Source organism: Geotrypetes seraphini, chromosome 10, assembly GCF_902459505.1.
Source record: "Geotrypetes seraphini chromosome 10, aGeoSer1.1, whole genome shotgun sequence".
Taxonomy (NCBI): domain Eukaryota; kingdom Metazoa; phylum Chordata; class Amphibia; order Gymnophiona; family Dermophiidae; genus Geotrypetes; species Geotrypetes seraphini.
This window is the reverse complement of record NC_047093.1, coordinates 73,713,063-73,725,934: the sequence shown is the minus strand read 5'-3', so window position 1 is coordinate 73,725,934 and position 12,872 is coordinate 73,713,063. Positions and strand designations below refer to the sequence as shown.

The following is a 12,872-nucleotide window of genomic DNA, read 5'->3' as shown; positions in this document are numbered from 1 at the left end:
TTTGTAACTTTCTTTCCTAATTATTTAATTGTGAGCCCTCAAAAGACAAAAAAATACCTACTACGATTTCCCTTATTGACTCCAGTGGAAAACTACTCAATTGGAGCACCTTTCTGTGACCTAGACATAGTTGTAAGGGGGCAGAGCACCCTGGATGCCATCTTGGTGGGGGCACCTGCACCTCTCCTTCCCCCCACCTCAGCAATAGGGGGAAACTTGACTGTACTCCTCTCACATACCTCTTCTAATCTTTGTCTGCAATGAGCAGAAATGCCCTTCCCACTAATCACGTTGGCCCCAGCACTTCCTCTAACATCACTTTTTGTTTGCAGGGCCAGGAAGTGACATAGGAGAGCTGCTCACTGCCAGTGAAGAAAAGAAGATTTGAAAAGGTACCGTAGTGTGTGTGTGTGGGGGGGGGGGGGGGGAAGAGTGCATCTAAGAAATGCCCCACATCACTGAAGGGGAATGCTGGGTGCCTTGGCCCTGGGTTCAAGCTTTCCTCTCCACACCATTGCCTGGACATACCAAGTACCAGTTCTAAATATGAATATCTTTATTTGGCACCTCCCTAGACCCACTGAAAATATGCCCAGACTATGTGTCTGGCATATGGGCATGCTGCAGTTTTAGACATTCATATTCTGTCTTTATAAAATCAACATTTGGATATCAAGGCACGATGGATGTCTGAAAGACAATTTTCAAACGTCTGAAGGCAAATACATCTAAAATAAAAGTCACTGTGTGCGAGAATCTGTGCGCTGTTCATTTTGGACATCTGTTTTATAAAACAACATAACTGCCCACATTACCTTGGTAAAATAAAAGCCTAAATCAAGCCCAAAAATAATTGCATAAAGCTTTGTTAAATAAATGATAGATCATAGTCACATTCAAGGAATCAATATGCCAGCATACTTCATCTAAAGTCCATTTATTGAAGAAGTACAGTAATAAACTTCCTTGAAGTATAACGTGGTTTGAAAACATGACAATTTGCCAGATACCAAATCCTGAGACAGGGAGATGAAATTCCTCAACAGAAGCTCCATTTCACATATAGCTGCGTCAGGAGGATTCAAAGTGCAGACTCCCGGTTCACACTGTGACGTTCAAATATAGCTGTGGTGTTTGAGAGTCACAGTGTGAACCGGGAGACTGCAATTTGAATCCTCCTGACGCAGCTATATGTGAAATGGAGCTTCTGTTGAGGAATTTCTTCTTTGGTACAACTATTGGAAGTTCTGGCTGAGATAAGCAACATGACCATTTGATATTTAAAGAATTAGAAGAAAGCATTATACGTATGACAAACTGTCCACTGTTCCAGGGAGGGTTTTCGTTTTTGAAAAGTCTCTTGATATAGCAATTACTGGCCAATTTGTTTATGGAGGGTTTTTTTTTTCTGACTGGTGATATATGTGCTGCAGTGTTTTTTTTATGAGACTGACTGTGTTTTGTTCTGAAATCTTTCTTTCTCCACATTTCTTTCACATATTTTTTTGTGTTGGATTATGTTTGTGTAATTTAGTCCCCTGTAGGTCTACAAAGATAGTGGATTTCTATAAAAAGATTGTTACTGCTTATGTGTGGACTGGTATTTTTGATGTTCTGAGTTTGTACAGCTCAACCCTACTAAATTATTGCTATCACAATTTTTAAACATTCCCATTCTTGAAAATAATAATTTAGGGCTCCTTTTACAAAGGTGCGCTAGTGGTTTTAGCGTGCGCTAGCCACTACCGCCTCCTTTTTTTTTTTTTATAATTCTTTATTCATTTTCAAGATTATAATAAGTGTTATATATGTTCAATCACATTAACAATAAATACATCACTTAAAAACTATCATTGGTATCTTACATAAACTCTTATCCCTCCCCCCTCCCCATCCCTCCCTACCATATATTCCATTATCGTATATAATATGTAATATTAAAATATCTCCTTTTAAGCAGGCAGTAATATTTTGGCTAGCACACGCTAATCTTGTGCGTGCGCTAAAAACGCTGGCGCACCTTAGTAAAAGAAGCCCTTAGTTTCTGAGGAAAATCAACCAGAAACCACCCAAAGGCTGATGGGTCATCATGCTCCATCTTTCTTCTAATTGTGTTTCAGACCATCAACTCTATACTTCATGTAAACTATTTTGTTGTATTCGGATTGCAAAGTGGTGGATGAATTCAAACCCTGACACCACTTCCATATTTACTGACCAACTGATGCCAAAAGGAGAGTTAAAAAGGATGGCCATGTGTCTGCTGGTCATTTTCTCTGTTCTAGGTTATTTTGAAACAAAAAGGAGCTCTTTTTCACCCTAACTATAGTAGGGGCTTTGCCCTATTCAGGACCTCATTAAATGGTAGCCCCAATAGGCATGTGCCTCAGACCCAAGTTTGGGGCCTGAAACGCTGCTCCAATGACATCATGATGTCTACTGGATCCTGGGCCCCATAGCTCCAGGGAGCCCTGTGGCCCAGCATCTCCCACCTATGTCCCAGCATGGCCCGACTTTGCCGCCACCACCTCCCTTCACGCACACTTTTTCCGATCCACAAAATCCATCTCCTGTGGCAGCAACTCTTATCAGCCATACTGAAGATTTTTCTCTTCTGCATCGGAAGTTGCGGAGGGGGCAAGGCTAGAATGCAGCAAAGAGAAAGTGCCAAGGCAGCCGGTCTGAAGTGCTGCCGTGGGAAATGGCCTCTGCAGACTGGAAGGTGAGGGGAAAGAGAGAGAGAGAAACATTGGGCTGTGCTGAGGAAAAGGGGAAGAGATACTAGACTTTAGGGCTCCTTGGAGCTATTTTAAGTTAGCTCTGGGGAGAGAGGGAATGAAAGAGAGGGGAAAATGCTGGACCAAAGGTGGGGTAAAGGATAGATGGTAGACTGATACTGGATGCAGAGCGGTTATGAGAGATGCTGGATGAGTTACCATCAGGAAGCAAGAGCATGTTGGTCCTGGGGATGGGGAGGGAGACATGCTGGACAAGGAGGGAAGAGAGAGCTATAAATGTTGGACTTAGGGGAGGGAGGGATATATGTAGGATAATAGGGTGGAGTAGGCAAGAACAGGAAAGAGCGAGTAGAACTGGATGGGGAGAAAGAGGAGAGGTGGACCACAGTAGGGGGAGGGAAAAGGGATGAGCCCGGAGGATGGGGAGAGGGAGGATATGCTGAGCTACAAGAGTAGAGTGATAGGAGATAACTGGAAATGGTGGAACCATGTGGAAGAGATCAAGGGGAGGGGTGGCAAGGAGATGAGTGAGAGGAGGATAGTGAGTACAGAGGTAGAAATGTGAGATGTGGATAAAGATAGCAGGGACTAGGAGGCTGGGGAAGGAGTGAGATGAGAAATGGGAGCTCTAAAGCATGACAGAAGGAGAAGAAAGCTGAAAAATAAGGTGAGAAAGAGGGTGACATTTGAGTAGATGGGAAGAAAAGAAATAAGGAGGAAAAAACTAAAAGAGAACAATCAGTACATCAGAGACAGGTGTAGTGAGGGAATGAAACAAGAGAGATGAGAAAAGCCAAATTGATAGCAAATACTGAAAAAAGACTTAGCAGGAGACACAAAGGCAGAAAAGAAGTTTGAACCAACATGATGGAAAAACAAAATGTCCAGACAGCAAAGGAAGAAAAAGGTATTTTATTTTGGAATTTATTAACTGGAATATGTTAGTTTTGTATTGTTCAGTGGCATAGTCAGCTGGGGGCCCAGTGTACTTGTGTGTCTAGGGCCCTTTGAAGGATTAATCCTACCAAGGCTCTATTACAAAAATGTAGAATTTGGCCATGACCAGCGCACTTTGCTGCTCTAAGATGTTAGGCCTACAAATCTACATACATTTATCAAGCTGTCCCTTCTTCCCCTCATTTTCAGCACTATCCTTCCAAGTCATACTTCCTATCATAGTCAGCGGAACTCTGATTTGTTGGGGGGGGGGTCCAGGAGCTCCACCCTGGCGCACGACCTCTAAACAGCTCCCGAGTCCCCCAACCCCCAACCATGCTTTAGTTTTAAATCTTCAGCAGCCGCTGTGCAGCATCCACGAGCAGGCCTGCCCCCAGAAGTAGTATGAAGGTTTCCGGGGCAGGCCTGTTGTTTGACACTGTGTGGTGGCTGCCCGAAGATTTAAGCAAACACCGGGAGAAGGGTGGGTTGGAGGACCAAAACCAGAGTGATCGAGAATTTATGGGGAGGCCATGGCCCCTGTGGCCTCTCCTGTTCCGACGCCTATGCTTCCTAAATAGCAGGTTTAAGTCTTGCTAGTCAAATTCTGCCTCTGAGCCCTTTTGAAAAATTAGCCCCCATAAGGTCAATAAATAGTGGTGCATCAAGAAACAGAACTGAAAGTTCACTGACTCTTTATGAGCTATGCCTATCTGCAACCACCAAATCTGTTATATATTGAAGACAAAGAAAAGCCAAATAACAACTAGTATTTGAGACGAGGTACAGGCAGAGAGAAATCAAGACAATGCACAAAAGTTGTAGAAAGCAAACCCTACCTTGCAAAGCTTTAGGGTACACTGTTGGAGAAAGTAAGCAGACCAGAGGTTGTCCAAATAGATTTGTAAAATTCTGCAACATATAACATTTTAAACAAAATGGCACATGAGTTGTTTCCTGTTACAGAGGAAAGGATTTATATTATGTATATCTGTCATATATATATATATATATTTTTATATATATATATATATATATATAATGCTTATAACAATAAGTGTTTATTGGCATATCCCATGCTAGTGACAAACATCAGCCAGCATGCCCCACTGGAAGAATGACAGCAAGAATGAGAATGAACACATGAATGCATTTTTATTCTTTAGCAGCAGATTTAAAATTCCTGCTCTGGAAATGATGGCGACCGAGCATTAACCCCCCTTTAAAAGGTCCTCAATCTCAACTAAAAGAAATCATCTTTGGCTCCTAACTAAAAACTAGGGGATGTACAATCTAGAATTCTGTACTCTAGCCTAGTGGTGAAAGGATTCAAATCCTGCAACTTGCTTCTCTTAGGTCTTCTACTCAACCATCTCTCTCCCCTCCAATTCGTGTAGAATTCTGTTGTACGACTTATACTTCACGAGAGCCGCCATATTCACATTACTCTTCTCCTCAAGTCACTTCATTGGCTCCGCATCCATTTCCAAATACAATTCAAACCCCTCTTACTGACCTACCAGTACATTCACTCTGCAAGAACTCAATATCTCTTCTCACTTATCTCCCCCTATAGCCACCCCCCCCACCCCCCGTGAATTCTGTTCATCGGACAAGTCCCTCCTATCCATACCCTACTCATGCCTCGGCCTCTCTATTCCAGTACAAATATGACCCCAGGTTTGCCTCTGGATTTCTCTCCTCCATACTCACTGGCCCTGAGCTCATGTGATGTTCTCAATGATGAATATGGAGCAAATGTTAGCATAGGAAGAAAGGCTTCATCAACCTGTCCCCCAGACACCTCAAAAGGATCTGAGCCTGGTATCCACAGGGTTAAACCAGGGACTACAGTATTGCAATCTCTCAGCATGGGAAGGAGATGAGGACAGCCTGTCTGAGCTGCGACTCTCTCATGCATAATTAGGCATTTATAAGCCTATTGGCATGATTTTTTTTGCCAAATTGGAAAAACGGGGGGGGGGGGGGGGGGAGGAAAGCAACCTGTGTTTCTGAAATCAAGACATTTGTTTGTCACAAACAGAAGAAAACAAAGTTTAGGCATCTGCATGCATAAGCTCCACATATCTTCTGCGATTCCGTACCCATGTTGGCTCATATCCCAGAAAAGTGCTTAAAGTGCTGTGTAATCCCACCCCCAAGCAGCCACATCCATAGTGCTGCGCTGTTAAGGAAAAAGCATTTGGCCATACCTCCCCTCCCCATTCCTTCCCAACTGTATTGCCCCTCTGCTGGCTGTTTTTTTTTTCAGTGTTAAAGCTATTGCTAATGTACAAGGTGATAACTTAGCCACTCACAGCAATAAAAACAGTGCAAACGTTTTGCTGTAGTATACTTCACCCTTTTTCTGTTCAGTTCATAAAAATGTAAATGCCACCATTTAAAAAGGATTAAACAATTACAAAAAGAAAGGATTACTTCTTTCATTTAGTTTAATGAGAAGTAAGGTAGTGCTGAGATGCTGTGTTTCTGGTTTTTAATGCAGCAAGTCATTCTAAAGGTTGGGTGGGAAGGAGGCAATGTTCTCTCTAATTTTTGCTGGGCCATGTGCACATGAAAAAAAACATTTTGGCCAGGATTCTCTAAACAGCGCTGTTTTTTTATGCACCAGTATGCGCCCAAACTCAGTAAAAACACACTGAAATGACCTAACATCACTGTGGGCGCAGCTAATACCAGAAGTGGTGTTAGGTGGCCTAAAGTGCCTATGGAGCTGTGATTCACATCATTGGTAGGCACCAGAAATGTAGGCCAGGAAAACCCTGGCCTAAGTTTCCAGTGCCCATCTTTTCCAGAGGCGCAATTCTGTACCTGGTACCGTTATGTGATTGACATGCGATCAGCGGCAGCTTTTAAGGCAACCGATGACAATGGTGCTGGTTACAGAATCTGGGCCTTTGTGCTTTTTTTCAGCCTCAGCTCAATGCATGCAGTGCAGCCTATGTTCACAATAAAGCAAGCCAATAAATATTTTGTGCATGCAGTTGCTCAGCTTGTGCACACATGGCTTAGAGGGGAAAACTTAGATCCCTACAATGCCCAGAACAGGCCACAAAACTACTGACAAAACTACCGACAGCTCAGAACTTTTGGTAGTCTCCTCTCATACTTTTCTGTCAGTACCTGAGCCTGATTGGTCCAGGCACTGACAGGAATCACATCCCTGAACCATTCCCCCCCCACCCCCCGCCCCTGGTGATCCAATGGACCCCTTCCAAATCCCTCACAGCTCCTATAGGCTTAAAAAACACTGATAGTCCAGCGAACCCCTCCTGATTCCCTTCCTGACCCCCCCCCAAGTTTAAAAAAATATTGGTGGTCCAGTGGACACCTCCTAACCCACTCTTGCCCCCCCCCCCACACACCTCCCACTCCAACACCCAAATGTATCTCAAAACAGGCAGGAGGGATGTTTACTCCCTCCTGTCACAGGGCCTTGCTGTCTTCAAAATAGCAGTGCCCTGCCCCTGCCCAGTGCATCCTGGGATGCACTTGGAGGGGCCAAAGCACCATACAAGGAAAAAAAACTTCTTTTATGGTGCTTAGGCCTCTCCCAGTGCTTCTCAGGATGCACTGAGCTGGGGCAGGGTAATGCCACTTTGAAGAGGGTGGGCTCTGTGGCAGGAGGGAATAGGCATTCCTCCTGCCTATTCCGAGGTACGTGTGAGGTTGGGGGTGGGGAGGTAAAGGGTATGGAGATCTTGGCCTGACCACTGGACCACCAGGGATTCTTTTACTCTTTGGGATGGGTGGGCCAGGAGGGGTCCACTGTACCACCAGGAGTTTTTTAAGCCTTGGGGTGGGCAGGACCCCTCCCCAACAACTTCTGCACTCATTTCAAATCTCTGTGTGTTAACCATAATGGTAGAACACACAAAGCAAAAAGCCAGTGGGGAAACAACATCATTCGCACTAAAGCTATCCTCCCCAGGAAGTTCCAACCCCTTTAGCAACCAATACTCAACACCAACAGGGTGCGTACAGTTTGCATTGTTGAACATTGGTCGCTAAAAAACTGATGTTCCTTTGGCACTCTAGAGGAATAGCACCAGAGTTTTGTGCATCTAGACCTTAAAAAGCTTAGCTATTTGCTGAAGAGTGCAGCTATAGGTATACCAGCCCTGGGCAGGCCTGCCCACATATATTCAGTACTGCCACTTATCTGGATAGGAGCACTGAACATACAATTTTTTTAAACATTCATCACACTGTTTAAATATTACCTGACTGTGTTTTAAATAGCAGACCTGAATGCAGAATTCATCAGTGGCATACCAAGGGGGGGGGGCAGGAGGGGCGGTCCGCCCCCGGGTGTGAGCCCTGAGGGGGTGCTCCGGCGTCCGTTCCCCCCCTCCCACCCCGACGTCTGATTCTTACTCTCTGGCCTCCCCGCACCATTAAGAGTACCGAAGCAGCCTGCAGCAAGATCGCGATGTCAGCGATCTTGCGCTGCTTCATGCTGTCCTCCGCCGCGGTCCCGCCCCCTCCACTGACGTCAAAAGAGGGGGGCGGGTCCGCGGCGGAGGACAGCACAAGCAGCTCAAGATCGCTGACATTGCGATCTTGCTGAAGGCTGCTTCGGTACTCTTAATGGTGCGGGGAGGCCAGAGGGGAAGAACCGGACGTCTGGATGGGGGGTGGGAGGGGAGGGCGAGCGGTCCTTCAGGGTGGGGCGGGCAGGCAGGCTTTCAGGGGGAGATGCAAGCCTTCATGGGGGGAGACAGGCTTTCAGGGGGGGGACAGGCAGGCAGGCCTTCAAGGGGGGGACAGGCAGGCAGGCCTTTAAGGGGGGACAGGGGGGTGGGACAGGCCTTCAAGGGGGTGCAGGCCTTCGGGGGGGGGAGCAGGCCTTCTGGGGGGGTGCAGGCCTTAAAGGGGGGATAGGCCTTCAAGGAGGTGCAGGCCTTCGGGGGGGTGCAGGCCTTCTAGGGGGGTGCAGCCTTCGGGGGGGTGCAGACCTTCAAGGGGAGGGACAAGCCTTCAGGGGGGAGACAGGCTTTCAGGGGGGGGAGAGGCAGGCAGGCCTTCAAGGGGGGGACAGGCCTTCAAGAGGGTGCAGGCCTTCGGGGGGGGGTGCAGGCCTTAAAGGGGGGGGGACATGCCTTCATGGGGGGAGACAGGCTTTTGGGGTGGGGACAGGCAGGCAGGCCTTCAAGGGGGGGACAGGCCTTCAAGGAGGTGCAGGCCTTCAGGGGGGTGCAGGCCTTCGGGGGGGGTGCAGGCCTTCAAGGGGAGGGACAAGCCTTCAGGGGGAGATGCAGGCCTTAAAGGGGGGGAACAAGCCTTCATGTGGGGAGACAGGCTCTCAGGGGGGGGAGGGGCAGGCAGGCCTTTAAGGGGGGGGGCAGGGGGGTGGGACAGGACTTCAAGGGGATGCAGGCCTTCTGGGGGGGTGTAGCCTTCGGGGGGGTGCAGGCCTTCAAGGGGGGTGCAGGCCTTAAAGGGGGGGACATGCCTTCATGGGGGGAGACAGGCTTTCAGGGGGGGACAGGCAGGCAGGCCTTCAAGGGGGGACAGGGGGTGGGACAGGCCTTCAAGGGGGGGACAGGCCTTCAAGGAGGTGCATGCCTTCGGGGGGGTGCAGGCCTTCTGGGGGGGTGCAGCCTTCAGGGGGGTGCAGGCCTTCAAGGGGAGGGACAAGCCTTCAGGGGGAGATGCAGGCCTTAAAGGGGGGACAAGCCTTCATGGGGGAGACAGGCTTTCAGGGGTGGGACAGGCAGGCCTTCAAGGGGGGGACAGGCCTTCAAGGGGGTGCAGGCCTTCTGTGGGGGTGCAGGCCTTAAAGGGGGGGACATGCCTTCATGGGGGGAGACATGCCTTCATGGGGGGAGACAGGCTTTCGGGGGGGAACAGGCAGGCAAGCCTTTAAGGGGGGGACAGGGGGTGGGACAGGCCTTCAAGGGGGGGACAGGCCTTCATGGGGGAGACAGGCTTTCAGGGGGGGACAGGCAGGCAGGCCTTCAAGGGGGGGGACAGGCCTTCAAGGGGGTGCAGGCCTTCGGGGGGGTGCAGGCCTTCGGGGGGGTGCAGCCTTCGGGGGGTGCAGGCCTTCAAGGGGGGTGTAGGCCTTAAAGGGGGGGACATGCCTTCATGGGGGGGAGACAGGCTTTTGGGTGGGGACAGGCAGGCAGGCCTTCAAGGGGGGGACAGGCCTTCAAGGAAGTGCAGGCCTTCAGGGGGGGTGCAGGCCTTCGGGGGGGTGCAGGCCTTCAAGGGGAAGGACAAGCCTTCAGGGGGAGATGCAGGCCTTAAAGGGGGGGGGGAACAAGCCTTCATGTGGGGAGACAGGCTTTCAGGGGGGGGACAGGCAGGCAGGCCTTCAAGGGGGGACTGGCAGGCAGGCCTTTAAGGGGGAGGACAGGGGGGTGGGACAGGCCTTCAAGGGGGTGCAGCCTTCGGGGGGTGCAGGCCTTCTATGGGGGTGCAGGCCTTCAAGGGGGGTGCAGGCCTTAAAGGGGGGGACATGCCTTCATGGGGGGAGACAGGCCTTCAAGGGGGGACAGGCAGGCAGGCCTTCAAGGGGGGGGACAGGCAGGCAGGCCTTTAAGGGGGGGACAGGCCTTCAAGGGGGGGGACAGGCCTTCAAGGGGGTGCAGGCCTTCAAGGGGGGGACATGCCTTTGGGGGGGGACCCTGGTGTAGAAGTACACAGAGGGAAGGGGGTGTTCAAAGAGATGTGCATATGCCAGACTTTGGGGGGAAGAAATAATGGGTCTGAAAATAGAGGAGAGGGAGAGAGATGATGGATCATGGGATTTAGGGAGGGAAGGAACAGAAAGGGAGAGAAATTGGACACAAGGGATGGTTTGGAGGAGGGATAGAGATACTGGATAGGAGGGTAATTGGGAAAAGAAAGGGAGAGATGGTGGGCCCTGGGGTGGTGGGGAAGGAGGGAGAGATGCCGGATGAAAGGGTAGTTAAGAAAAGGTGGATCTGTGGAGAGAGATGAAAAAAAGGAAAGATACCAGACTTCCTGGGGAGGGAAGGGAAATGGAAAGGGAGGACAGAGATGGCAGATGGATGGTTAGCATGAAGAAAGAAGGAGACCCTGGCAAGCAAGTGATCAGAAGACAACCAGAGCCTGGGACCAACAAAATTTGAATAATGACCAGACAACAAAAGGTAGAAAAACTAATTTTATTTTCTGTTTTATGATTACAATATGTCAGACTTGAAACGTGTATCCTGCCAGAGCTGGTGTTAGATTGCAAACGTGAGCTAGGATTTAACAGAGAGAGGAAAAGTCCTTTTTGTTTCTTTATTTTATTTACACCACAGCGCCAGTGTGGTTAGGAGAAGCCAAAGGGGGTGAAAAAGCTATAAAACCCACCAGGATTTTTGAAAAAAATCACCCAACTGGGCAGAAAAATCGAATCGAAAAACCAATTAAATAGGCTGAATCGAAATTTTTCTTCCTGAATCGGGCAGTTTGCGCTACTGTCTCAGACTTTAGGACCTGGGATTGGGGAGAGATGGCATCCTCAGTACTTTATAATGCAAGTGAAATGAGGATTTGGTCAGACTTTTGAAGGGTCTGCAGAAGAAAAATATTGTATAGGCCGGGGACATGAGACAGCAGGAAATGGGAACTTTTCTTCCTTCTATTTTTGTGAATGGAAAGGCTGAGGATGTCAGAGAGTTCAGTTAAAATATGTGCTTTATAAAAAAATATAATAATGTGTTTTATAAAGTTTATAAGCATTGCTGGCCTACCCACCATGGAGGGTGGGTGGGGGGGGGGTGTCAAAAAATGATGGGCCCTGGGTGCCACATACCCTAGATACGCCACTGGAATTCATTTAATGAAATGAAGAAGGTTTTAGAAATTGCCTGTCTCCTTAACTAAGAGCTCCTTTTACAAAGCTGCAATAGAGTGTTTTACCTTGGGCAAGCGAGGTAAATGCTTATAAGAACTGTATGAGTGTCAGCAAAGCATTTATCTCACTGACCCATGATAGAAACCTCTACTGCAGCTTTGTAAAAGGAGCCCTAAGTTGAGCATGGTGATAACAGAGCATTACTTAAGCCAGCAATAACAAAGACAACAGTGAACTACAGCTAGGAAAAGGACTGAACTATGTCTCCAGGTAGAAATAGTAAGTTATAACACACAGTTCAACAATTATAAAGACCTAAGGCAAGATCTTGTGCTGGAAAATATTAAGACATTTGTGTTTACCTGGAAGTATACAATAAATTATATATAAACAGCTGCAAAGTCCTCATAATTATTTCATTACAAAATTGGAGCTTCAAAAGCTGACCAACTGTATTAAAGGCAAACATTAGAAATTTAATGCAAGTTGACTCCCAAAAGCTGCCTCAAGTTACATTTAAATGATTTAGTGGTTTACTTATACAGGAATTCAGTTGCCAGTGAGGCTTGACCAATTGTATAAGGTTAATATCGGCAAGATGTTGCAACAGACGGAACGCCAATTAAAACTTTGAAAGCCATTGCCTCTTTCACTGATGGAGAGAATAGCTTTGGTGCAAATGACATTGTTTCCTCAGTGACTTTTTGTTTGTATGTTCTATCATTATGGATAACACACAGAGATTTGGGATGAGTGCAGAAGTTGTTAGGGAGGGAAGAGATCATGGTTGCATTATGATTATTTGTTGGGTACGTGGAGTATGGGGGGATTGGGACTCCTGGATCTACAACTTTATAACTGGGCGTGTTTATTGAGGCATTTGAGTGATTGGATAAGAGGGTCGGAGAACTACACTCCGTATGGTTTAGAGTCCTCTCTTTTTCATCCCTGGCACTTGAATTACTTGTTACAGGTTAAAGCGAAAGATCTTCCAGTACAGCTTAAGAATCATATGTTGTTACAACCACTTTATTTAGTTTGGGTGGGTTTAACGAAAATGTGGAATCAAGATTCTTGTCATTCTTTGTTTTTACCACTTGTGGGAAATACCACCTTTTGTCTTGGAATCGATGGTATAGCTTTTTGTAGATGGCAAGATAGAGGAGCGGTTTGTTGTAACATCATATCCAGATGGATGGACAAGTAATATCACTGGCGGAAATGAGATGGAGATTGTGACAACATAGAGGAGATATGTTTGCTTATTTACAATTGACATACTATATTCAATCTTTGCCTTCCATGTCACTTTTCCATGAATTTCTTGATAAAATCCAAACCTTACTGGCTCCCAGTGTCTC

General features: G+C 47.5%; 1 protein-coding gene across 3 annotated transcripts in view; it reads right to left on the bottom strand.

Annotated features, from left to right (window-relative positions):
• Window positions 1-12,872, bottom strand: part of SCAI (suppressor of cancer cell invasion) — a 247,948-nt gene that overhangs the window by 13,810 nt on the left and 221,266 nt on the right. For all 3 annotated transcript variants that reach the window (XM_033962135.1, XM_033962134.1, XM_033962136.1), the window contains exon 14: window positions 4,514-4,586. In XM_033962135.1, the coding sequence (XP_033818026.1) occupies window positions 4,514-4,586 (73 nt within the window). The remainder of the gene's footprint in view (window positions 1-4,513; window positions 4,587-12,872) is intronic.